The sequence below is a fragment of the Macadamia integrifolia genome, chromosome 9, assembly GCF_013358625.1.
Source record: "Macadamia integrifolia cultivar HAES 741 chromosome 9, SCU_Mint_v3, whole genome shotgun sequence".
Lineage (NCBI taxonomy): Eukaryota > Viridiplantae > Streptophyta > Magnoliopsida > Proteales > Proteaceae > Macadamia > Macadamia integrifolia.
Window position 1 is genome coordinate 30,709,525 of NC_056565.1, and position 26,513 is coordinate 30,736,037.

General features: G+C 37.2%; 2 protein-coding genes across 2 annotated transcripts; both read left to right on the plus strand.

Annotated features, from left to right (window-relative positions):
- Positions 1 to 3,800: 3,800 nt before the first annotated feature.
- Positions 3,801 to 5,767, plus strand: LOC122087896 (uncharacterized protein At4g13230-like). The gene is made up of 3 exons (XM_042657020.1): positions 3,801 to 3,980; positions 4,053 to 4,178; positions 5,291 to 5,767. The coding sequence occupies exons 1-3, from the start codon at positions 3,870 to 3,872 to the stop codon at positions 5,483 to 5,485; spliced, it is 432 nt and encodes a 143-aa protein (XP_042512954.1). The 5' UTR covers positions 3,801 to 3,869; the 3' UTR covers positions 5,486 to 5,767.
- Positions 5,768 to 10,343: 4,576 nt separating this feature from the next.
- LOC122089258 (uncharacterized protein YtoI-like) lies at positions 10,344 to 26,497 on the plus strand. Its single transcript, XM_042658843.1, has 5 exons — positions 10,344 to 10,818; positions 10,941 to 11,123; positions 25,735 to 25,804; positions 25,901 to 25,972; positions 26,307 to 26,497. The coding sequence occupies exons 1-5, from the start codon at positions 10,435 to 10,437 to the stop codon at positions 26,357 to 26,359; spliced, it is 762 nt and encodes a 253-aa protein (XP_042514777.1). The 5' UTR covers positions 10,344 to 10,434; the 3' UTR covers positions 26,360 to 26,497.
- Positions 26,498 to 26,513: the final 16 nt, after the last annotated feature.

Below are 26,513 nucleotides of genomic sequence, written 5' to 3' on the forward strand. Positions count from 1 at the left end.
CACATAATTGGACCAATGGTCTAACATTCGAACAACTCGATGGTCCTGCATAAACTTGTGAAAATAGTATCAGACCAGTACAACTAATGATGGTTGGACCCAATTAGTCTAAAGTTGGTCCATTTTTTTAAGGACATTGGGATTAGGTTAAAGTTTTGGGACTTGGGATTTTCTTCAAGCTTCTTCTTGTTCTAGAGTCTAATGGTCCAAGTCCAACTAAGCCATTCAAAATATAGAAAATTTTAGTACTCCTAAAAGTAAAATTATTATTATTATTATTATTATTATTATTATTATTATTATTATTATTATTATTATTTTTTATCATGATCCACATCCATCTCTTATCTCATGTCTCTTAGAGAGAGCTTATAATAAAGCAAAAGTAAAAGGAAAAAAAAAAGTAACAAGGCCGTAATTTCTCTTTGTTACGAGTCTTGTGACAAAGGGATTCAATTCATCTCCAATTTTTAATTGTTCAATTCTCTTGGACGTGTGACATCTGTATATTTTCAAAATCCAACGATTGTGAAAGTTTCTTAGAATTCAAATCCATTTTAACCCTCTAAATGCCTTACACTTCCACAACAGTTGAATTTTGAAAATATAAAAGTGTTGCGGGCACAGAGAGAATTGGACAAGAATCCAAATCTGAAATGAAAAGAAGTTTGATGAGAATCAACCACCAAAAGTTTAGGTAAACACATGGCACAAGTGGCAAGTTGAGGAAGAGTTCTAGGGCATGTGGCAATAACAACAAAATTTAAAGGAACAAAACAATTAGTTGGAAAATGTGAATCTAAACCATTTGTACCTAATATAGATCTGAATAATAAATTTGTAACTAGATATTTTACATGAAATCGATTTTTATAAATTTTTTTGATAGGAAATCTCAAGTTTATGATGAAGTCATACTGGTATGTTTCTATTTATGAAAAATGGTATGATTCATGTGATTTTTTGTATTTTTTTGTATTTTAAATTTTAAAATAATATAAAATTGAAAAATACGTTCAATTTTGTCATGATCATGACATGAATATTGTCGATTTCAGTGAGATCCAACATTCTTGTTATGAGTATTGAACTTTTTTGGGAAAAAAAAAATCACAAAAAATGCATTATGTTGGATTTCTATTTTTAAAAAATTATTACAAATAAAAAATTAGGTTGAAATTATTCATGATCTCGTACCATGTTGTAGATCTCAGTGAGGTCTACAGCATTCATGTTATGAGTTTTGTATTTTGATGGATTTGCTTGGAAATATCTACCCAAAATGAATTATGCTATATTTTAAAAAATATTAAAAATAATGAAATTTATGAGATTGATGGTTTTTGTGTTCTTATATGCATGAAAAAAAAATGAATTATAAATTTTTGCTAATAGTAGTGTGCTCACATTAATATTTTTGAGATGTGGGCATCATCACACATATACATGTACATGTTCCTACTTTCAAAGTTAGAGCCCATTCCCATGGATGGTGGTCATTCATCTTACCTTTAGTGTACATAATCACAACTAGAATTAATTCCACAATTAGTCGTAGATTTCAAATCCATGATAAAATGTGAAAAGTCTAAATTAACTCTGCCTTTTGAACATGGATATTACATTGATTGTATGTTGTGGGAGGATGTTCTATATATTATAGTTTAGTAATTCTTATCATGCCATGATATAAATGATGATTTTTTCTCCATCATGATGTGGATACCATATCTTGCATATTTGCTTAAATATTTTAGGCATAGCTTTGTCCAAATACTCATAACATGTCTTGATGATTCCATTTCTTTGATACCCTATTGGATGGCCCTTGCTTTTGCTTCAATTGTTCCTACAAAACCAGAGTTCATATATAGTGGCAACGCAATGATCATTAAAAACCTTATGGATACCCAATATGCTTCCTTTGTTTGGCGTTGAAATTCTATGTTTTAATTAGATTAATTTTCATCTAATGACATGAATTGTACCTCGTACCATATCATGTATTATGTTTGCTTTCTTTTCATTCTATGTCCTAATCATTATAGTCGAATTCCCTAAGTGCTCATAATTAAGTGTTTTTATCATTCGCTTTCTTCGTCATACTTTAGCATACTGGCATGTTATGCCATTTTTGGCCAACAATAGAAAGATCGGTCCAACTGGGTGGATTGAGGTGCATAATACCTTCTTCAGGCTATAACTTCACTTGCACTCAGACCAATGATTTTGACTAGTCTCATGGGATGTTCATGGAGTAAAACTCATGGATCTTGCCCTAATATTGTCCGTAACTTTGATCCAAATTCCCTCCCCCTCACCGAGAGAGAGGCAGAGCAGAGGACATCTGAAAACGAAAGCCATGTCTATGTCCTAACAACCGGCCTCAAAGTTGCCATGCAGAGCCCCCCCTCCCTTTTGGATTTTATTACTGGGTTGTAAAAACACTTTCAAATATTTTGATGAATAGAATATGTAATGCTTTAATTTAAACTTTGTAATCTATAGTCATTATGAGTTTAAGTCCTTTTACGAGTGGCATGCCCAGAAATAGGGTTTTCATCCATAACATCTTATCAATTTTGATATTTTCAGCGATTTTGAGTTAATTTTAACTTACCATAGGTGACCTATCTTTAGGGGATCCTACTCTATCTTATTCTATTGGGGAGGGGAGGTGTGAACTAGGAGATGTTTGTATCTAAGACCTTTTAGTAGTAATGAACTTCCATGCACCACAAACGACCAAATCCGCTAGAAATTTGTTTACGTGCATGCACTTTCAATGTTGATCACTATTTTTTCATATAAAATGATTTTTGGTGACTTTAGGTGACTAACCCAACCAACTGAAAAAATAATAATATATATATATATATATATATATAATGTAATTACAGTAATTATCTTAACCACCAATCATTGTGCAATTTACAAAAAAAAATCTTAGAAACATATTTTTTCCATTTGATTTGATAGGATGATCCACTCAACTTTCTTATGTGAGCCTTTACCTAAAAATAAAATTACACGAATTCATGCTCATCTAGAGGTCTTGAGTTTGAACATCCTATCCATTCTCCGCTCCTCCCTTAAAAAAAATAATAATAAAATAAAATAAAATCTCATCATCAGAAATCTTATTTTTTGTTAAAGTAGTACAAAACATGGATTTAGGGGATAGTATCGATATTGGTATCGGCATTCAATATCGATCAAAATTGGATCAAATCGATGCGTATCGATCATTTTTGCCCTTTCTGTTTTTTTAAAAGGTACTAATTTTTTACTATTTTACTTCTAAAATAATACGGATAACCGATCCAAATTGATCAAGGATCAGGGATTGATCTCAGCCAATCCAAAATGGTCGTTACGGCCAATAAGGGATCGATGCTTGAAACCATGGTACAAAGAGATTTTTTTTTTTTTTTTGAAACAAAGAAATTTTTCTTTGGGTAGAACAAAGAGCAAAGAGATTTTTTTTTTTTGGGGGAGGGGGGGTTAGAAAAAAGCAAAGAGAATTCAAGGTTGGTGAATGCGGCAGATGTACGGATAGAATTGGATCTTATCTTGGAATCAATATGAGGGAGCCATATAACACAGACCGAAGCACCAGCATCGGACCAGCAACTGTCCGGGTTCTACTGACCGTTATGATAGTTACTCAACCATTAATGGATAAGAGAAACACTCCTCACCACGTTCATACTTAACCCATTCATGAAATTGACATATGGCACCACCAGATCACTCTCCACATTCTTTATATATTTGCACCACAAGGGCCCATTAAACTTCCCATTTACAATCACCAAGAAGAGAAGAACCCTTCAAACCAGAAGAAAACAGGCCAGAAAGAAGAAGACATGGCAAGCTCAAAGATCCTTCCCAAGTTCCATCAGATTGGATCAACAATGTTGAGAAGAAGCCCTTGGAGCCACAAGGCCTTTGTTACTGCTGCCCCAAGACCACTGCAAGTGAGTTTAGTTATAATATGTATATGGGGATTTGAATAAATTTTGATAACTTATTTTTGTTATCAATCACAGGCCACTGCAGAACAACATGCTGCGGATGCATGTAATAAGGCATCAGAAGCTTTAAAACATGGAACCTCAAATGTGACACAGGCTGGTGGAGACATGATGGGCAAGGCTGCAAGTACAGCAGATAAGGTAAAAAAAAAACAAAATCAGTTTTCATGGAATATAGATCTTTCATGCTTAGCTATCCAGTGCATGAGGCTCCCGTCATCGTAAGGTATGAGTAGAGTCATAATATACGCAACTTTATCACTTTTCCCGAAAAAGGCTGTTTCTCTGCTTGAATCCATGACAGATGTGTGTCTGCACCCTGGCAGCCCATGGATGGTATGAGATGGGGTTGGGTAGTTATCTGTAGGAGAGAGGAACCTTATTCAATCAAATTAATCTGAATTATTGGAATCCAAAGAAGTTTAATTTGAGTGTGGATCATATTTTCATACGAGAACCATTTTTGTATGGGACTCATCCTTTCCTTAGGTGATTCCATTTGTATGGATTATTCCGATACGAAAATGAGTCTTGTACGAGAATCTGACCTGTTCTCATCTAATTTTAGTCCTACAAACTTCAACTGATCAAGAATCCATGCAATTGAAAATGGATAAGCCGATCTTTAATCAACTGAGGCAACTTACTTAATTTAAGTTCTCTAATGGCCATTCCACAATCTGTGCCATGCTAAGTTCCTTCTATTTGAAAGCTAAAAATGAAAATTAAGGAAAGCTAAAGAAGGGGAGCATGATTATTTGGAATAACTATACATCATAGAATCCATTGGTTCAGTAATTATTGCAATCTCAGTTCTCTTCAAACCCCGACCATCATTTTATAATGAGTTTTTCTTAGTGACACCTTCAAGGTGTCGAATAAGTTGTAATTTTACTTTTTTTACCCCTCTCATATGGTACACAGTTTTTTTCTTTCAATGAGGGTAATAGTGTTATTTATTTATTTTCGGTGAAAGGTAATAGTGTTATTTCATGAAAACTATAATGATATTTTTTTGATGATATATCACTTTCAAATTATTTTTGTAAACCATTTTCTACACATATGTTAAAGAAGTTTGGGGTTAACGAAAATGGGCAATTAAAAATTTTAATTTTAAATATACCTATAAAGATGTTATTTAGACAGACCCTTTTATAATTGAAAATTCAACTAAGCACTTAGGATTTATATGTATTACATGCTCTACTTCCTAACGGTTAAACTCTTTGTGCTCGATGATAACTCTCTAGATGGGCCAGCATGCTCAAGGAATGGCTAGAAATGCATCTGATTCAGCACAAGACATGAGCAGCAAAGCAACCCAAAAGGCCAAGGAAGCATGGGAAGGTGCCAAGGATACAATGGCTGGCAAGGGTCAAGAGGCAAAGGAATCCATGAAACAAAGTGCTGAGACAGTCAAGCAAGCTATGAATACCAAGAATTGATAATCTACAAATTTTCTTCTCAACAGCATGGATATTGCTTAATCACTTCCATAACTATTTTGTTCTCTCCCCTCCTCCTTCCGAAGGGGATGTTAAAAATGGAATAGAGGGTTCTCTTTCCTTGTAGGACTTATAGATGGAGAATGCAAGACTATTTCTTATGACAATAAACTCCATCTATTACTTTTTTTTTCTCAATCGCATTTTTGTTTTGTAAGCATCAAGTTTCTTCATGATGTTTTATGTGAATTATTTGATAATATAATAAATAACTTTTTGTTACATTAGTAATGTCGAAGGTGGAAGATTAAAGTAATTTGATTGTATTTGTTTCGTCTAGAAATGCTAAGACATTAATTCTATAATTTTGTTTTGATTAAAAAAAAAACATAAAATGCAGCATAGCCTCTACACCTAGACATAGTAGGGGGTGGAAATGACCTCCCCATGCCTATGAAAAGTAGGAATCATGCCATTATTAATGCTTCTATGAGCGCTTCCATTAGACACACTGGTGTAGGACCAAAATGCCTTTTAGGGAACCCTTGTTTGTTTGTTCTTTTATTAATTCCATTTTGTTGACCATTAAAAAATAAAATAAAATTAACTTATTACATTTTGTCAAAAAAGGTGGAAAGAGTGATGTTATATGTTGGTTGAGCAACATTCCCCATTTTCCATTTAAGAAAAAAAAAATTTAATTTCTCATCGAATAGGTTGTGATGAAGAAGAATATTCAAAACACTATCTAATCGGCAGCTCTTCTCTGTTTAAGGGTGTAAGTTTAACCTTGACAGTCCAAACCCGCCCTGAGCCCAATATATATATATATATATATAACTACAACCATGCTAGTATAAAGCAGGGGCATTGTGAACTAAGTTATAATCAAACAGGCTCATATTTTTCCTAACATGGGGAATAATGCCATCCAGACATATCATCAGAAAAGTAGGACCAAATCTATCAAACAATGCTCATGTGGATTCATTGGTTCCGTTTGGGCTTTAGCTCAATGCCATGGATGATGAGACCAAGATTAACCTTACTACAATCAACTTTCATGAGACTCATCTCTACCTATGGTTTCAAGTATCGGCCTGGGATCAATCGTATTAGATTGGTGTCGGTTGAGATCGATCCTTTATCCTTGATCGATCCAGATCGATTATCTGGATCGTTTTAGGGGTAAAATAGTAAAAAATTAATACTTTTTATAAAAAGTAAGGGTACAATCATTCAATACCCACCGATCCAATCGGCATCAGATTGGTATCGGCAAGGATCAATACCGATACCATCCCCTAAATCCTTGTCTCCACCTCCCCATCACACATGTATTTGTATGATAGGATGGTAACAGATAGGATTCAATCAGATCGGATCGGATCGAATGCAGCTATGCTTTATCGGTGTCAAACCGATTGGTATGGACTAATCCGGCCTAGTTTGCAAGCCCTAGAGGATCTTGAGTTGAGGATCTCTCTAGAGATGTGATTGGTATGGGAAGCGATTTGCCAAGGCGTTCGCGCTGCAGAGTTGGTCGATCAAGGCATTTATTTATGAGTGCATCACATGGCAAAACTCACACTCATTTAACTTACGTGAACTATCCAAGTGGTGTCAATCGATTCGGTTTTGGGTTTTTGGTTTGGTTTTGATTCGGCTCAAAAGGATGTTGAGATAAATCGAAATTGAATCGAGAACTGATTTGGTTCCACATTTGGATACTTAAGTCGATTTAATTCGGTTCACTTGGCTTCATTTTCAATTTGGTTTTGTAATACGATTTTGATTCCATTTTGTATCTTGGTTTTAATTCGGTTATATAAATGGTTCTACTCTTGAACCATGATTGTGATAGATCAAAGGCCATAATGGGCTCAAGTTATGGACATTATGCTAATTGTTAACTCTAAAATTATCTTAGCATGCGAATATGTGCAACAAATTTACAAAAAAACACTTACCATCCAAAAACGAAAAAACAAAGTTGAAAACTCATATATTCAAACCAATACCAATTCGGTTCGGTTTGATTTGAATCGAGGGTTCCTATATCCTAAATGTAGACGAACTGAAAAAGGTGAATACTTTTACCAAAAAAAAAAACAGAGGTGAATACTCATATACTCAAACTATTTCTAGGGATTTTATTGCAAAAAATTATTGATATTTCCCAAGGGCGATAGATCCCTAAAAATTATCATGGGAGGAGGTTAGGTATGCCATTGGCTTTTGGAGTTAGCGATTCAACCAATGGGAGGGTTGGGATAGGAGGGGCATAGGGAACTTTTGCTAAGGGAAGAGGAGAGAGTTAGACATAGATCTGGATGTATCGGCAGCATGCCTAGTCTTTTCCGAATTATCATATACTCGGATGAAATTTTCTAGATAGCATTGTTTTATAATGTTAAAGTTAAGGGAGAGGACTGGGATTGCCACAAGTTTTCAATAAACTAGGGTCATGCACCAATCACAATGATGGACATAAGAGGGCAAGGGGATCATTTCTAAATGGCAAGGCGAGAGGATGACACATGTTGGGCACTCTGGCAGTGTGCCCAACCTTTTCTCTACAATTAATTATAGAGTCTAGTACAAATACAATGTTGTTTGGCCATCATTTCATCAAAATACCAACTTTACAAGACCCCTCTCACTTTGGTCACATTTTTTTATTTTGTTCACAGAAAATTTTGTAGTTGATCTTTACATAACATTGAATTTGTACTCTAAAATACATTTCCAACGATTTATGGATCATCAAAATCCAATGGTCGGATCTCTCGAAATCATTGTCCAAATTTCAATTTGCAAAAAATCACATTTTTTGAGTTGACCCCTTTTCTTTTTTACCAAGAGGAGACCGCCAAGTGACACGTACATGCGAAGTAACCATTCTCGTAAGTGGCAGAGGGTGAGAGGAAGTGGAAATAAAGGTTGCAATGAGGGCGTAAAACAGAAAAGGGTTTGTCTAGTTGTAACCTAGGTGGGTTACAAAAGGCTTGTAACCCACTTCTTGTTACCTAAAAGTCCTATGATGCGAAAGAAATGATTGGCTCAAGAGGAATCAAAAAGTAATTTCATGTGTTTATATTCCCAATAAAAACTTAAAAGTTACTGCACCACTTTTTATGACAAAGTGTTTTAAAAGGGTATAAATGGAATTTTATCCTCAAATAGACCCATCACTACGTTTGGAATCTCAAATCTCAATTCCCTTTCTAAAGTCCAACATGGAACTTAAAAAAAAAAAAATGATACTAACCGTTGGGTGATTGGATCTATTGCTTTGAGTAAGGTGCCCATTTTAGTCCAAGCGGGTTGGACTAATCAAGAGAAATGTGAAACGAACCTTTATCGATTTGAGTTTTTATCAAATCATAAAAAAATTGAATTGGATAAGATCAAGCGAATCGAAACAGTAAAAAACCTTGTAACAACTTAAAAAAATTACTAAAAGAGAACATATTACCTACATGAGGCCATTAAGTCAACTCAATAAAAACTGAACCGGTCTGAATTGAAATTGAACTTTGATTTCAGTTTGGCCTAATACTAGATAAAATCTAGAGCAAAGTGACAAAAATTGGAAATGAATCGAATCAATCACAAAAACCTTATAATCAGTCATTCTGAAACAGCTTGGATAGGTATTACTATGGTCGATTTGGATCGAAATTGGTTTATTCAACCAATGATTTTAAACTCGAAATTGAGTATCAAAACAATCCCTTTAGTGATTCCAATTCTAAATTGACCATTCTAGAACTGCCAGAGTTGGATAGTTCACGACAAAGTCTAATCCAAATCGGCTAATACCAAAATTTTAACTCAAAATCAAAGAGTAAATTGATCCCTAATGATTCCAATCTGGATCAGATCTGAATCAATCACAATAATGCTAGAATTGATACTAAATTCTAAAAACCAACAGCCCCAATCCCAAAAACCTTAGATATGCCATTCTATAATGATCGGAATTGGGATTGATCTGAACTAGCCAAATCAACTAGGGATTTTAAACTTGGAATTGGAGATTGAATTGATCATGGTTTCTAGTACTTTTTAAGTCGCCATTGGACTTGTTGAACACTTTTTTTTTTTTCTAACTATGGGTATCCAGGCCTTTAGCCTAACTAGTCCCGTGGATCTATACTAACAGCATAACCGCATGGATCGGGTCATATCGGGGTTGAATAAGAACCATTCAACTTTCACTGAAAGCAGTGAAGAGCACTAAACACCCTCGTGTATGTGACCCAAGGTGTACCTAATGGGAGTCGAACTAAGGATGTCCAAGCTTATGGCTTGTACCAAGTGTGTTGCTCACCAACTGCGACTTGTTGACCACAATACTCCAATTAACTTGATTCTTTGGTAGACATACAATTGATTCGAAGGGCAACATTTTTCATGATATCACATTTAACTCAGGTTCAATGCACAAAACTTGAAATTAAGCTACAAATTGATGCATCTATTAAAAAAGGTTCCTAAAATAATAACTCCCAACTCCACTTGAACATGTGTAAGCCCGAAAATGTGTTGCTATATAGAGAATGATGAATAACACCGCAACCAAGCCAACATCTTGCTCAATTCACTTTAGACATATTTTTTTTGTTATAATGTATAAATTTGGAGCTAATGTTATATGTTATATTTCCTTTTTTGTTTTTTGGTAGAACATGTTATATTTCCTTCACTTCTATGAAATTCAACATGTTTAAAACTCTCATTATCTATTTTTTATTTTATTGTTATTATCATTTTTTAGCCTTTTCTTCAATCATACGGTGAGTTCACATCCTTTGTAGCAAGCGGTGAGATGCAATGAGCATCAGCATCAGATGACAAACATCTGAACAAGTACCTCAAGAGACTCCCAATCATCCGATGCTCACTGCACCGATAGAGTGGCCACCGACGATTTTCACTCCCATATGGTTCCATTTATTTTTTGTCGTTTTCGTTTCTTGCTAACTAAATTATTGAGCAAAGAAAGCAAGCGGAGCGGAAGAGCAAATATGTCTTGCATATCGGTTCAGTGTCTGCAACTCTTTCCATCCAATTTCCCGGCAAATTCACAGGGAAACCATTTTAAGAGCTTTAAGAATTTCTGCTTCAAGCTTGATACCTCAGCTGTGACCCTTCGAATCAGTACTTCCTGCAACAGAGTTGCGTCCAGCAAAGGAGTGAGTGTTAGAGCGGAGGAGAGCAGTCCAGAACCAGAAGAGATCATCTCTGGAGAATGGCCCGAGAATTTCTCTCTTCTCAATTACGACGACTTGATAGCGTATCTCGAGCCAGAGATCTTCAAGGACAAGGTCTCTTTCTCTCTTTCTCCCTTTCTCCCACTTGTCTCTGTCTTCCTTTGTGTGCATTTGTGTGGATAAAGGGTTTTATTCAATTTGGATTTTTTTTTTTGGGTGGGGGTGGGGGGAGGCAGATGGATCCTGCAACACTGTTGGGAGAAGTAATGTCCACTGTAGTTCGAACAGCAACGGTTGATCAGACCCTGGAGGAAATCGATCATCACTTTGAGATTGTATCAGGGCTCCCCGTCATTGACGATGAGTTCAGATGCATTGGTGTCATTTCTAAGACAGACAAGCAGAGAGCTTCACTTGGGGTTAGTTCCATCCTCTGTCGGTTGCTGGATCCATTCCCCAAACATTTGTGTTTTTTCCCCTGCTCTGTCCGTGTGTTTCTCTCTTAATGATTTTGCTTTTATCACATATGGCACTAATTCAAATTATATGCATTTTAGTCTGATGCGAGGATGTGAACTTTGAAACTGATAGCATGCTCATCATTTTAGAACTGCATTCTGATATTTTCTTTGCTAATTCCATGGATCGTTTTGTTAAATATGTTTTAGCATCCCTTTGTAAGCTATATATATCACCAGATTAGTTTAGGTTTCCCTGTTTTGGGTTTCCTCTGTTATGTTATACTGTTGCGACCTATATCCCCCTCAATTTGGTCATTTTGTTCTTGTTTTATTACTAGCTTTTGCGCTAATTACCAATAAAATTCTTCTTTTTCTTTTTTTTGGGGGGTGGGGGGTGGGGTTGGTTGGAAGAACCACTAATATCAAATGGAAAGAGCTAGCTCTTGATTATCTTGTATAAAACATTACTAGTGATTGATACTAATTATAAACATCCTAGTAGAAATCTGACTCTTGAGGCCTTTGAATTATTCCTTTCTTTCCAACACCCACCAAGTAGCAAAGGGATAAAAAATCTACTCACTACATGGATGCAACATTTTCATGAAACTGCTGCACCAACCTTCTCATAGGTGCCAGGCCTCTCAAGAGAGCTCCACAGTGAAGGAAAAGATGATCCACATTTTTTGGGGCTTTATCCACTAGCTGCATAGTGAGGTGCAGGTTTGCCATTATTTTGAAGTTAGTAGTTATTAAGGAGAAATAACTATTATTGGGAAGGAGAGCTGTCGATGAAGCTCTGAACAAGGATGAAGATGACTGCTAGATTGGCAAAACATCTGGGGTTCGTATCATAGACCTGAACTCAAACCTTGTCATCACCTGTGAAAAACCCCTCCAACCTTCTAACAAACAAAGTTCGAAAGAAAAATGCATGGAAGCCTTTGATATTTAAGAGGAGGTCAAATGTGTTAGGATAATGAAGCTGTGGGGAAGATCACAACGACGTATACTTTACAGTTCGGGTTAGTCAGTGAGACTTTGTTTCCCATTAATCTCATTGTGATGTTTCTTGCTTGCATCCGGAATTGCATTCTTCCTTTGAGTAAAAGTATTTGGGAAGGTGTATAAACTTATTAGAAAGAAGAAACTAATCCTGAAATTTCATATCATGCATAAAGGGATCTCAGTGGTTTTACAAGTGAGCGGAATTCAGATGATGAAGGTAAGGCACAAAACCTTGCAATTGGTCTAGGAGAAGCAGCAAGTATTGGCCCAGGCTGAGTAGTTGGAACAGCAATATTTTAATTCAGTTTAATCTTCATTACTTAAAAAAGCAAAAGAAAAAGGGTAACCTCACTATTATTCTTATTTAACAAGAGCAAGGACTCAGAAGGTAATAGAAATTCTGACAAACATGAGGGTGACCAATCCTACTTAATCAATGGGATTACCCTAAATTGCTTACAAAATCTCCAATTGGAATCCAAATATTCAAAATAACCGGCCACTACGGCACACAACATGGGATATTTTAAAAATCTTATAGATCAAGAAATGAATTGCTACACTACCTTTGCTACATAAAATATATTACCCATGGTTGTCAAGGTGACTAGGCGACCCAAAGCATTGGTGGGGTGCTTTGGTGACGAGGCGCCTGCCTAGGCATTGCCTTGGCTCCCTAGGTGTCACTAATATAGCAATGATGATTTTATATAATTGTGTTTATATGTGACATAAAGTCATATCATTGCAATATGATATAATTGTTGCTAGTAATGGCCTGATATGAGAAACCCAACATATAATAAACAAAGCATAGGATATAATAAAAATATTCATTAATAACAAAGCAATAAACATAAATCAGCGTAAACTCATGAAGTGTCATCAATAAGATTTGTTTTCGCCTTGGACCCAAGAAAGAGCTGGATGCCTAGGTGATGCCTTGACAACAATGATAATACACCCAGTCAATCTTAAAACATATTGAAAAAAATTAAAATCCTGGTGGTTTTGGTTCCCTCCTTGTCATTTCCCTTTGATTTGAACTTCATAGAACATGATTGAGAACCATCACCTCTAACTGAAGATCCAAGATCCCCCGAAACACTTCTTTTTCCTGTGGGTTTGGATCTTGATGGGATTTGAAGGAATTCCCTTACTGTCTTTCCCATTCTTCTGATTTGAAATTCTTAGAAGGAGATTGCGAACCATCCCCTTCATTTGAAGATCCTCCAGCATGACTTATTTTCTTGTGGGTATAGATCTTGATGGGATTCAGAGGAATTCACCTCCTGTTTTTTTTTTTTTTTTTTTGGACAATCGTATCTATACTTTTCTGCACAGCTTGGCACAAATGATCATTTTTTCATTTATACTATGTGAGGGCAAGCATAATAATGCACTCATTAGCATGGGTGCTTATTAGGCATTAGAAACATTTAGATTGCAGTGACCTGGCTCTGTTGAATGGCAAAGGCACAGGTTGATTGTGTAGTCTCATGAGATGGATATATGATCTTCCAAATCCCTTTTCAATTTTGATGCTTTGTAGGTCCTTCTGCTCGTACCCTATGTTGGATGTAGGGTTATTACCCTAGGAATACAGCCCTTTGTATGAGTGACCCATGGTTTAAAGTATCTCCGTTACTGATACGATACCCTCTGTTACGTATCTTAAATTTAGCTAACCTATACAGTGACCAATACCAATACTTTAATTCTTGATCTTTAGCATATCTTAGCGTATCTCCGATACGATACCCTTCGATACGTATCTTAAATTTAGCTAATTGATAAAGCGATCGATACCGATACTTTAATCCTTGCGTATGACATCTTTCAAGGTTTATTGAGGAAAGTGTTTGAGATAGTTATGTGGGTGAGCACTTGTTGACTGTCCTATGCCATTGCAAATGTCGAAGCATAATTCCCCCATTAGCATAGGCGGTTACTTTGTATCACAAACACTAGTGTATGTTAGATTTAGTGGCTACTTGCTAGTTCTAGTCCAGAATAAGCGTCCCTCTTACCACAACATTCAAGGTCATTTGTCGATGATCACTGGGTAAATGTTAAGACATTTGCTTTTAATCTTCTCATTGTTGAGTATTGATATACTTATGATGATAAGCATTTGATGCCTACTCCGCTTTCTCCCTCTCTTCCAACGTCTTTCTCAAGCAACGGCTCTTTTCCCCTCCATGTTCATGCGGCCTTCCCAGATATAGAGGGGGGGGGTGGGGAAATGATGCCCCCACCCCCTATTGATTCTCATGTGCACCCACTATTTGTATGGCTCTGATACCATATAACAGGATCGATCACACCAAAATCTAGGAAAATAGGGTTCTCCTGATTCTGTGTGGTGAGAAGAACGAGATCGGTGCAATACCGTACTCCGATCCAATAAGGAGACGAGAATTAGGATAGGTGCAATACCGTTCCTAGAACTAATTTGTGTAAAAATTAAAATAAACAAATAAATAAAGCAAGACCAAGAACTCAAAATAAGAACATAGAGAAAATACTGCTTAACTGGATCTATATTTCAGAATCAAGAGGCATTACTATAGGCTTTGATCTTAAGATAGAACTAGAAGCAGATAGTAGATGCAGATGAAAATGCAGAAAATAATGATGCAAATTATAAATTTGAAAGTAAACTTTGATCAGGAAGGTATCTTTGTACCATTTGAAGTCGTGTAATTTTTTACACCTAAGGTTTGATAATTGTTCGGCCATTCGATCTTTGAGAAGAGAAGGGTTACCTAAAAAGTAATTTGCAATGCTGAAAATAAGAGTATTAACAGCATCCTCAATAGGCATTCCTTCTGCATCAAGGAGGGGAGTACCCTCAGGGGTGGTTTGGACTGCCATTAAAATTTTAGTTTTTTGGACGTCAGTCAAGACATAATCCCACCAACCTTTTAGCTGGCCGGTAAAGCCAGAAATAAGCAACGTAGCTACAACACTATCAGCTGTATTCTTGATATGATGTGCGTTGCTAACCATGGTTCATTTCTTGCAATTTGTTCATGAGATTATGTTCAGATAGACCATCTATGTTCCATTCATAGATGATTCCACTTTGGTAAGATGCTTGAGGAGCAGTTCCTCTAGCTTCAATTTGAAGGTCAGGAAAGACCGGATGTTGGGTTTGAAATTTGGAGTGGAATAGCAGTCGTTTGCAACTGCCACTCAGCAGGGAAAGAGACGTCTTTCCATTGGACTAATTTTGGATAAACAGTTTGACCTTGGATACAATCAGTTTCAAGGTAAAGGGTTGAGCCTTTAGGAGAGCTTTTGAGGGCTGGGGGTTTGATGGTTTTCATGGCTTTATATTTGATATGGTGAATGATGGAAATGAGAACAGATCCATGCATCATCTTGTATCCGTGGGTTTTGAGATTAATTTTGAGGGAATGCAGGATGTTTGAGTATTCTAAAGCTATAGACATGTTTGGATAAACATTGAAATGGACAGGTCCATAGCAGAGGCTAGTCTCAATGGCTTCTAAGAGGGAATCATTGAATTCAAGGAATCTTTGGTCACGAAGGGCTAACAAGAGGGATGTGTTTAGACCTTCGCGGTGGAGAGATAGATTTGCCAGAAGCCAGATTTCGTATAACTGTTATATGGTATCAGAGCCACGGTGGTGGTGAATTCGGTTTTTTGTTTTGTAGATTTTTTTTCTTTTGTGTAATCGTTTTACTTCTTGTTTTGTGCGGGTGTATAAGCCTTTGGACTGTTGGGAGGAGTGGCAGAAGAGTGTAAGACCACGATTGTGCCCAACTTATGTTGGAAATACCCCCTTATATGATCAGATCTAGGAGGTTACCCCTAGTTTAAGAAATCTCAAACCATGAATCGTCTATCCCGCTCCATGTCGATGAGATCGGCAGGTGAGGCGAGCACAAGTTCTAATGTGCTCAATTACGATGAACAAATAACAGACCTTGACAAAAGACTCCAAAATTGGTCCGTTCCCAAAATCTCACAAAGAGAAGTTTACCAAAATGACTGGCATACCCATTTTGAAACAATCAAAACTGTTGAACAAACTATAAATTTCACTCCTGAAACAAAAGAAATCGCACTTTTTGACCCAAGATCCCTACAAGACCTCTATTATAAACACAAATTCAATTATGTCCATGTTGGCTTCATCCAGGTGGCCATTAAACCTCTCCACCACGAAGGTCTAAACACATCCCTGTTGTTAGCCTTTCGTGACCAAAGATTCATTGAATTCAATGATTCTCTCTTAGGAGCCATTGAGACCAGCCTCTGCTATGGACTTGTCCATTTTAATGTTTATCTAAACATATCTATAGCTTTAGAAGACCCAAACATCCTGCATTCCCTCAAAATTAATCTCAAAACCCACGGATACAAGATGATGTATGGATCTGTTCCCATTTCCATCATTCACCGTATCAAATATAAAGCCATGAAAACCGTCAAACCCCGCGCCCTCAAAAGCTCTCCTAAAGGTTCAACCCTTTACCTTGAAACTGATTGTATCCGAGGTCAAATTGTTTATCCAAAATTAGTTCAATGGAAAGACATCTCTTTCCCTGCTGAGTGGCAGTTGCAAACGACTGCTATTCCACCCCAAATTTCAAACACCAACATCCAATCTATTTCCCAAGACATAGATGGACTAGTTACCCTTCGGTTTAACTGAAAAATACCTCCTGTTATCAAGGTTCTCGAAGATTGTGCTCTGATGCTTTGACCTCTTCCAATTCTTTCCCTTGGAGTCCTCCTAGCAGAACTCCTATTTCAAACCTTTCTGGATTAAATTCCGGGTAACAACATGTTATTCATGGAACCTATGAGACTTCACCTTCTGTTACAGAGTCAACCCAATCTGAACAAAATCATCCTCAATCTCCGACCCAGTCAGAGGTGGCTCCGTCCCAACGTGACCCTGGTGTCTATATACTTCAAACCAAAGAAGCATATCAAATTGACAAACAATTACTCCGAACAGATTTTGAATCACTAAAAAATAAACAAAAACGAGATTGGTTCTTCAAAACCTTTAATCTTGAACAAGAAGCCCAAATTAGAGCAAATTGGTATGATTTTATGACAAATCTTCAAACAAATGTTTTCTTTTTTACTTATTTTGAAATTTATGCCCAGGATAACAACATAGATTACCCCTGGCATAACCAAATCTCTACCCAAAATGCTACCCACAGATCGTGGACCCTTAGCACTGGCTCAACGACCACTGCTATCCATCCCCCAGAAGAAAGCATCAAATATACCTTCAAAAATACAAATTTAATTGCTTCCTCATTCAAAGTAGCTGAACAAGATGATCCAAATAGAAAACAAATTGAACAATTAAATTTTACAAATTTAAGTCTTTAAACCATAGGTGATCAACTCTCCCGAGTGCCTTGTCCAACCTAAACCTATGGCCTTTTCATCCTTAGGCCAGGCCACTATTCCTCCTAGTACCCCTTTTTCAAACCATACAACATTCCACAAACACAACAACGAGAACTTAACAAATCATTTTTACTTGACCAAATTAACCATCGTCTAGCGACCTTAGAAGCCCCCGACACACCAATCCCAAATCAATCAACTGCTGCTTCTACTAATCGTCGAATTGACACTCTTACAAAATGTTCTTCGAGTTACTCTTCTAGCTCTGACTTGGAGATTCCCCAAGTTAACCCAATTGGCCAAAGCTCAACCCAACATCCGGTCTTTCTTGACCTTCAAATTGAAGCTAGAGGAACTGCTCCTCAAGCATCTTACCAAAGTGGAATCATCTATGAATGGAACATAGATGGTCTGTCTGAACATAATCTGATGAACAAATTGTAAGAAATGACCATGGTTGGCAACGCACATCGTATCAAGAATACGACTGATAGTGCTATAGCTACCTTGCTTATTTCTGACTTTACCAGCCAGCTAAAAGGTTGGTGGGATTATGTCCTGATTGACGTCCAAAAAACTAAAATTTTAATGGCAGTCCAAACCACCCCTGAGGGTACTCCCCTCCTTAATGCAGAAGGAATGCCTATTGAGGATGTTGTTAATACTCTTATTTTCAGCATTGCAAATTACTTTTTAGGTAACCCTTCTCGTCTCAAAGATCGAACGGCCGAACAATTATCAAATCTTAGGTGTAAAAAATTACACGACTTCAAATGGTACAAAGATACCTTCCTGACCAAAGTTTTAACCAGACCCGATGCAAATCTTCCCTGTTGGAAAGAAAAATTCCTTACAGGTCTTCCAACTTTATTTTCTGAGAAAATCAAGCAACGTCTTCGTAAAGAAAATGATGGGATTATCCCATATGATCAAATGACTTATGGCCAAATTATTAATCAAATTCATGAAGAAGACTTAGCCCTCTGTACTGATATTAGATTAAGAAAACAAATTAACAAAGAAAATAAATTTTACAAACGTGAATTAGGAGGATTTTGTGAACAATTTGGTTTTGCTCCTCTTAAACCTCCAACAAAACATAAACACAAATCCTCTTGGAAATTCTACAAAGACTTATACAAATCTAAAAAATATGTCTCACGCAAACCATTTACTACTCCTGAGTTTTACCAAAAGTCCCCTTCTAAATCAAAACATACCAAGAAGCCTTTCAAGGCACCTAAAAATCCCAAACCGAACCAAACTTCCCAAGGCTGTTTTAGATGTGGCAAACCTGGCCACATCGCCAAGTATTGTCGTGTTTAAAAAAGAATTAATTCTTTACAAATTTCTGAACAAGACAAGTCTCAAATTCTTGCTCTCCTTCAAGAGACCTCTTCCTCATCCTCAGATGAACAAGAATACAAACTAAACCAAGTCCAAGCCTCTGAGCATTCTGTCTCCAGTACTACTGATAATGACAACTTCCAAGCCTGTGCTTGTGACTCTTGCATTATTGGTTTAAGTTGTGAAGACTGTGCTCCCAAATTTGTTCATATGTTATGAGCATCTCCCCAAACAAATGTTTTTGAATATATAGATAATTTAGCTGATCCAGAACAAAAAAGAGCTTATTTAGAACAACTCAAGCAAAACGTTGCTTCCCAAAACACTCCCTAACCTTATAACCTACAAAAAATAATGCAAAAATTTGACAAACTCCAAACTCCTTCAACCCCTGATCACTCTGCAAGGATCAAAATTCTTGAAACTACCACTGTAACATTGCAGTATGAAATTAAAACTATCAAACAACAACTGTCTCTCCTGTCTCGTCCACAAAATCAACAGAACCCTTTAACAAACAATGAATCTGACACAAGCGAATCATTTGTAAATCCATTCTCAAACCCCGAGACAAATACTGGATTTGTTAATACCATTTCCTCACAAAATTGGTATATCCAAGGATTAAAGTATCGGTATCGGTCACCATATCGGTCGGCCAAAATTAAGATACGTATCGGAGAATATCTTATCGTATCGGAGATACACTAAGATACGCTAAAGATACACACATAAATGGATAGGAAATATTTTTTTAAACACTTTTGCATAAAGAGTTTGTTCAAAAAAGCTATTGATAACATGTATTATGCATAAACACTAAATTGAGGGTATCGTACTAAGAATTCAAGGTTTGTAGTTGTCTCATAAATGCAAAATCCTTGTTCCCAACCTTGATTTCCACTTTAGTTAGAGAGAAATATGGCTGATAGCAACTTTGGAACAAAAGCCCTTAAAAAAATCGTGTTTTTCTGAAAAATTACCCATCTTGGCCATTATATGACCATAGCTCACTGTATCGGTACATACCGATACTCACCGAAACGTATTGATACTCACCGATACGTACCGATCGATACATATCGATACTCACCGATACGTATCAATACATATCGAAACGTACATTTTACCTCAATTTTATAATTTTCATAGTCATATCGAGGCATATCGTATCGTATCGATGTGTATTGGTGGTGTATTGATGCATATCGGTATGTATTGTAGGATATATATTGATACGAAAGGATTTTAAAAATTTCATGTATCGTATCGATGTGTATCGTATCGGTCGGCTAAATTTAAGATACGTATCGGAGGGTATCGTATCGGTATCGGAGATACTTAAAACCATGGGTATATCCACATAACTCTTGTGGTCAATGCCTCTTTCAAATTATCCACCATTGCCCTTGTTGATTCAGGTGCCCAACTTAACTGTATCAATGAAGGTGTCATTCCGACCAAGTATTATGAACGCACAACCCAACGACTGGCTACCGCCAATGGGTCTGGATTGAATGTCCAATACAAATTATCAAATACCCATGTCTGCAAAAATGGTCTTTGCCTGCCCCAAACCTTCCTTCTAGTCAAAGACCTTGATCAAACTATTATCCTCGACCAACCCTTTCTTGATAAACTCAAACCTTTTAAAATTACTCAAGACAGTATAACTACCAAGTTTCATGGTCAAAAAGTCATTTTTCCCTTCTTACAAGCTCAAACGTCTATTAACCAAAATACCAATAAAACTAAACAACTAAATTTTCTTAAAACTGAACTTCTCCATCAAAGAATTATAGAACAAATAAACCATCCCAAAAATATCCAACAAATTAACCAACTTCGTTCTAAATTCGAGCATGACCTTTGCTCTGAAGTTCCTGATGCCTTTTGGCATCGAAAGAAACATATGGTTTCCCTCTAATATGCCAAAGATTTCTCTGACCTTCAAATCCCCACCAAGGCACGGCCTGCTCAAATGAATCAAACCCTTCTTGAAACTTGTAAACAAGAAATTAACGACCTTCTTGCTAAAAAACTTATTAGGCCTAGCACCTCCCCCTGGAGCTGTACGGCCTTCTATGTTAACAAAGCCTTTGAGATTGAAAGAGGAACCCCAAGACTAGTCGTTAATTACAAACCCCTTAACGACGCCCTCCAATGGGTTCGTTATCCAATTCCCAATCAAAAAGATCTTTAACAAAGAATTTATCAAGCAAAAATATTTTCAAAATTTGATATGAAATCTGGGTTCTGGCAGACCCAGCTTCATGAAAATGATCGTTACAAGACTGCCTTCACAACCCCCTTTGGCCTCTATGAATGGAATATTATGCCATTCGGCCTAAAAAATGCTCCCAGTGAATTCCAAAAAATTATGAATGATATCTTTAATTCTTACGGACAATTTACAATTGTCTATATTGATGATGTTCTAGTTTTTTCAGATTCAATTGAGCAGCATTTCAAACACCTTCGAACTTTTTACCAAATTATAAAATCAAACGGCCTTGTCCTTTCAAAAAGAAAAATGGAATTCTTCCTTACCAAGGTCCGCTTTCTCGGACATCTGATCGAAAAGGGTACCTTAACCCCTATCGATCGAGCTATATCTTTTGGTGACAAATTTTTCGATTAAATATTAGACAAAACCCAATTACAAAGGTTTCTAGGAAGTTTAAATTACGTTCGAGACTTTCTTCCCCAAATTAGTAAAATTGCTGAGCCATTATATCTTAGGCTCAAAAAGAATCCGGCACCTTGGTCTTCTACTCAGACTAATGCCGTTCAAACAATCAAAAAATTGGATAAAGAGATTCCTTGCCTTTTTATCCCTAATCCTGAGGCACTCAAAATTTTCGAAACAGACGCCTCTGATGTTGGTTATGGCGGAATTCTCAGACAAAAACTCCCAAATACTAATAAAGAACAGCTTGTTCAGTTTACTCCTGGTACCTGGAACCTAGCTCAAAAGAATTACAACACCATTAAAAAGGAAGTTTTAGCTATAGTTCTCTGCATCCAAAATTTTCAAAATGCATTATTAAACAAACTATTTTTAGTTCGTGTTGATTGCAGCATTGCTAAATTTGTTTTACAAAATGATGTCTCAAATTTAGCTTCAAAACAAATTTTTGCCCGATGGCAAGCTTTACTCTCAATTTTCAAATTTCAAATTGAATATATTAAAGGAGACTCCAATTCTGTCCCTGACTTCCTTACTCGTGAATTCCTATAGGGTTAGACTCCTCAAATTAACCTTCTCAAGATGGCTCCCCCTAAGGAGTCTACTTCTTCAAACTCTCTAGTCCGCTCCAAATCCAGTTACGGCACCACTGTTGCCCCCTCAAATCAAATTGTTACATGTAACCAAGCCCAATTGGCCTCCTCAAACCGTCCTTATTCTCATGCCGTGGTCTTTTCCTCGGCCTCTAGCCCCCTTCAAACCACAAACAAAGCTAGCTCCAGCCTCCAAACGACCCAAGCCAAACCTCTCCAAATAGCCCAAGGATCCAAACTCGAAAGCCAATACCATGAAAAACCTCTCAAAGAAGATCTCTTCACTATTGAAGATGTTCTTGAAAATTATATGGACTCTCCATCAAATATGGCCCAACGAATCTTCTTTCAAGGGTGGCACTATTATTCCCCTACTGCAGTAAAAACACAAGAATTCTATGAATACATTCTTATCGACACTGACTCTGTCAGGCTCAAACTCAACTTTGACAAAAATGACCCGTCCCTGGTTATACATACAACTGTAACCATTTGCAAAGTCCTTAGCCTCAAAGATTGGAACAACCATCCCCTCACCAGCAAAAACTTTTCAAATACCTATACCCCTTCCAGGTATCATTACTATGACTACTAAGAGGCTTGGTACAAAGCATTCTTATTCCAAAACAAGAACAACAGGCATTCCTAGTTCTTTTGTTTTGATTACAAATTCAATAATCAAACACCCCTCTGCTTTTCCTCGTTGGTGGGATCAATATGGCCCTTTGGTCGATATCCTTCCACAACAAATACAAGCATCCTTCCAAATATTCTGCAAACATACCCAACAATAACCACACCAGTCTGATCTCCTTCGGTTCTTCCTCCACTTCCGCCTGGCATGGATCCTTTTTTGGAATTATGAGATCAATGACTTCCAAACCCAGGACTGGATCACCCCGTCCTCTCATGTGTTTACCACGTCAAATGGTGGGACAATTGTGATGTCTCCAAGTGCGAAAAGTCGACCATCATTCAAAGCCTTACGGGTCTCAAACCGATTTCGGTTCTCCCGGCCTCATCCAAATCAAGTATCAAAAGCGAAAAAGAAGCCCTTCTGGCATGTCTCGCCGAACTTGGCTCCGACTCAGAAGAAGATTCCAGCGATGGTGCCTACAGCCTAAGCTCCATCAAAGGATCTATGTTGGCTCATTGCCATCATGAACAAATGGCCCAAAACTCCTCTGATGATGATACAGATGTTGAGCCCTCCAGTTCCAAGGTGTCATCTTCAAGCAAATTTAAAACAGTGACCTCTCGCAAATCACGCCGGGCCACCTCAAAGTCAAAATCTTTGACCAATCGTTGATTTGGTCCTTAACGTCTGCCAAGACGGTATTAAGTTGGCCGACTGGTGATGTCGCTAACTCACCTAGTCAAATAACCACGGACCACCTCTATGAGGAAAGGTGGTACTGCTACTGTCTCAGGTTAAAGGACAGTCAGGCCAATACTAGGCTCAGTTAAATATGGTATACCCCTCTTGATCAAACCAATGAAAAACAATGTCTCTGACACGTGGAATGTTGTGGTGCGATCATTGAAGATTCCAAATCAAAGATCAAGATCAATTCCAACTTTTGGCACCAACAGTGCTTTCAAATAGTGCCAAATGCAAATTCAAGTGCACAGTACCAAATTTCATTGTAATCTTGTACAGTACTAAATGAAATTCAAATGCGCCGCAAACCCAAATGAAATGTAAATGTGCTCTCTTGTCCTATAAAAGAGACACTTCCCTTCCTCACAAATCACTTGATCATTTTACTCCCAAAATTCTAAAATTAGAGAGAGAGAGCTCCCCAAGGAAAGTTTGCCCCTCTCAAGTTCTTCAAGTCCTTCAAGTTCAAGCTCCGCCGGTCTTCAACAACTCCAACCAAGGCTCCGATCGTCCCCTTCAAGTCCGATCACCCTCAAAGGTTAGCATCAACAGCCCTCAAAGCTCCATCAAAGACCAACCACCCTTCTTCTTCTCAAATCCTCCAACCTAAGACTACCCAAACCTTGTAATCAAAGATCTCCAAATAATATCAAAGTTTACGTTCAAATTTATAATTTGCATCATCTTCTGCATTTTCATCTGCTTCTAGTTCTATCTTCAGATCAGAGCCTACAGTAGTGCCTCTTGATTCTGAAATATAGATCCAGTTAAGCAGTATTTTGTCTATGTTCTTATTTTGAGTTCTTGGTTTTGCTTTATTTATTTGTTTATTTTACTTTTGACACAAATTAGTTCTAGGAACGGTATTGCACCTATCCTTGTTCTCGTCTCCTTGCTGGATCGGAGTATGGTATTGCACCGATCTCGTTCTTCTCATCATACAAAACCAGGAGAACCCTATTTCCATGGATTTTGGTGTGATCGATTCTGTTATATGGTATCAAAGCCAGGTTATATATTGGTTTGAAGAGATAGATTTGGAACTTGTGGATGTGCCATAGTGAGCCCCCCATTGTGAGTTTGAGGTTCTCTAGTGGTGACTGGTGAGTGAGTCCCACACTTAGGTTGAGTGAGTTTCCAAGAGACCCAGAGTTAAGTGGTACTCTTTGACCTACAATATTGCATCTTGAACCTTGTCCTGTTGCACACACCATTGTATTAGTTCTTTGATCTCTGTAGGAACTTCTAATTTTTATGTTGGACTCTGATTCCAAGCTTTTTGTATGACACGTGACAGCAAAAATCAGCTGCTTGTGCTTGAAACTTGCCTACCATTATCATTTGGTTGCAACTCCAACGAGTTAAAGGAAAATATGAGGTCCTTGTTCTTGTATTATTTGATGAAAGGAAGAAAAAGAAAAGGGAAAAAATGATCCATGTGCGTTCTTGAAATTTTGATTTGATACAATTGTTGGTTGCATCTCTTACATGTCTTTGAAATTATGATAGTCAATGGAGATGCGTAAAGTTATCTGGCCAAAACCGAGTAACCGAGTACTATTGCTTTTCCATCCTTGGAGTATTATATTTCTATAGATTAGGGTGCTTGCACTATCCTTTCACATTTCTGGTTAAAGCTTCCTATTTTAACAGCTTAAGAAACAATGCCTTCATATCCGTGACAAATCCATCCTCCACTTAATGAGAAAAGTATCACATCAATTATTGTTTAAACACAGTGCATGTAATTGTACTCATGTAGCAGTTCTGTATTTTCCACTGATGCATTTCTGTGCCAAAAGTTTTATACTTACACAGGGTTCCGTCAAGTGGTACTTTGCTTCTGTAATGTCAAACCAATGGGTACCATTGCACTTGTCCATCTGTATTCATAAGTTCGAATGGCAGTGCCTGAAGGAGAATACTTATCAAAAAATTTATGCAGACATGAAGACAATTGCATGGGCTGACTGCAGAGAATTTATTTGATAAACATGGCATACCATTTTGATTTTATATTGTGTCATTCAACTCTATATACTTGCATCATTGCTTATCCGTTCCTTCATTCTAGCTCTATTTTTTAATGTTGACACCATTCTTTCTGTTACACCCTAATTCAGTTACATACATGTTTGTTGCAGTTGACGTCAAAGGTGAGTGAGGTCATGTCATCTCCTGCCATAACTTCACTGCCTGACAAGACAGTTCTGGGTAATGTTTGTCCGTGTGCATAAGATACATAAATGAAAGCATTTTCCCTTGGCATCGAAAAGACTAAATTAGAAAGTTTTTCTTGCTACACTGCAGATGCTGCAGCAGTGATGCTCAAGGAGAAGATCCACCGAATCCCTATTGTGAATGAAGAAGGCCAGGTTGTAGGTGAGTTTTTATTGATTGAGATCAGTTCCTCTTCTTTGTCTGCATTTTTGGGGGAGATAAAGGCAGTGACCTATTTTCTTCTGCATTGGAAATGCAATTTTATGTGAGGTGGATGTCTTTAGATGACCACTTTTAGGTGCAGGAAAGGTTTCAAAAAACTGAATGGGGAATCAAATCAGTCAGTGCCAATTCTGATCAGAATTATTGGATTCCCAGTGGCTGGATTGGTCACGGTGATTCCAATCCAAATCAGCAGATTACTGATCCGATTCCCGGTTTTTAAAACAATAGGTGGAGGATAGTTGATTAATATATGTTTTCGACTTTTGGACAGGCATTGTAACTCGCAGAGACATTTTCAGAGCATTGGAGGGCCTGCCAGCATGAGCTCTTTTCCCTTCCCCCCCCCCCTTCCCCCTTGTTGTTATTGTGTAAATTGTATAGTACAGGGTTTTTGGAGTATGTCACTGACATATGGGATTAAAGCTATCCTTCTAAAGCAATGTTGAGTAGAGTTTTTCCCCACTTGAAAGATCAACCC

Coding starts and splice junctions, on each gene's coding strand:
- LOC122087896 (XM_042657020.1), top strand. CDS start 3,870: ATGGCAAGCTCAAAGATCCTTCCCAAGTTCCATCAGATTGGATCAACA. Junction 3,981..4,052: donor CTGCCCCAAGACCACTGCAA/GTGAGTTTAGTT, acceptor TATCAATCACAG/GCCACTGCAGAACAACATGC. Junction 4,179..5,290: donor CTGCAAGTACAGCAGATAAG/GTAAAAAAAAAA, acceptor ATAACTCTCTAG/ATGGGCCAGCATGCTCAAGG.
- LOC122089258 (XM_042658843.1), top strand. CDS start 10,435: ATGGTTCCATTTATTTTTTGTCGTTTTCGTTTCTTGCTAACTAAATTA. Junction 10,819..10,940: donor CAGAGATCTTCAAGGACAAG/GTCTCTTTCTCT, acceptor GGGGGGAGGCAG/ATGGATCCTGCAACACTGTT. Junction 11,124..25,734: donor AGCAGAGAGCTTCACTTGGG/GTTAGTTCCATC, acceptor TGTTTGTTGCAG/TTGACGTCAAAGGTGAGTGA.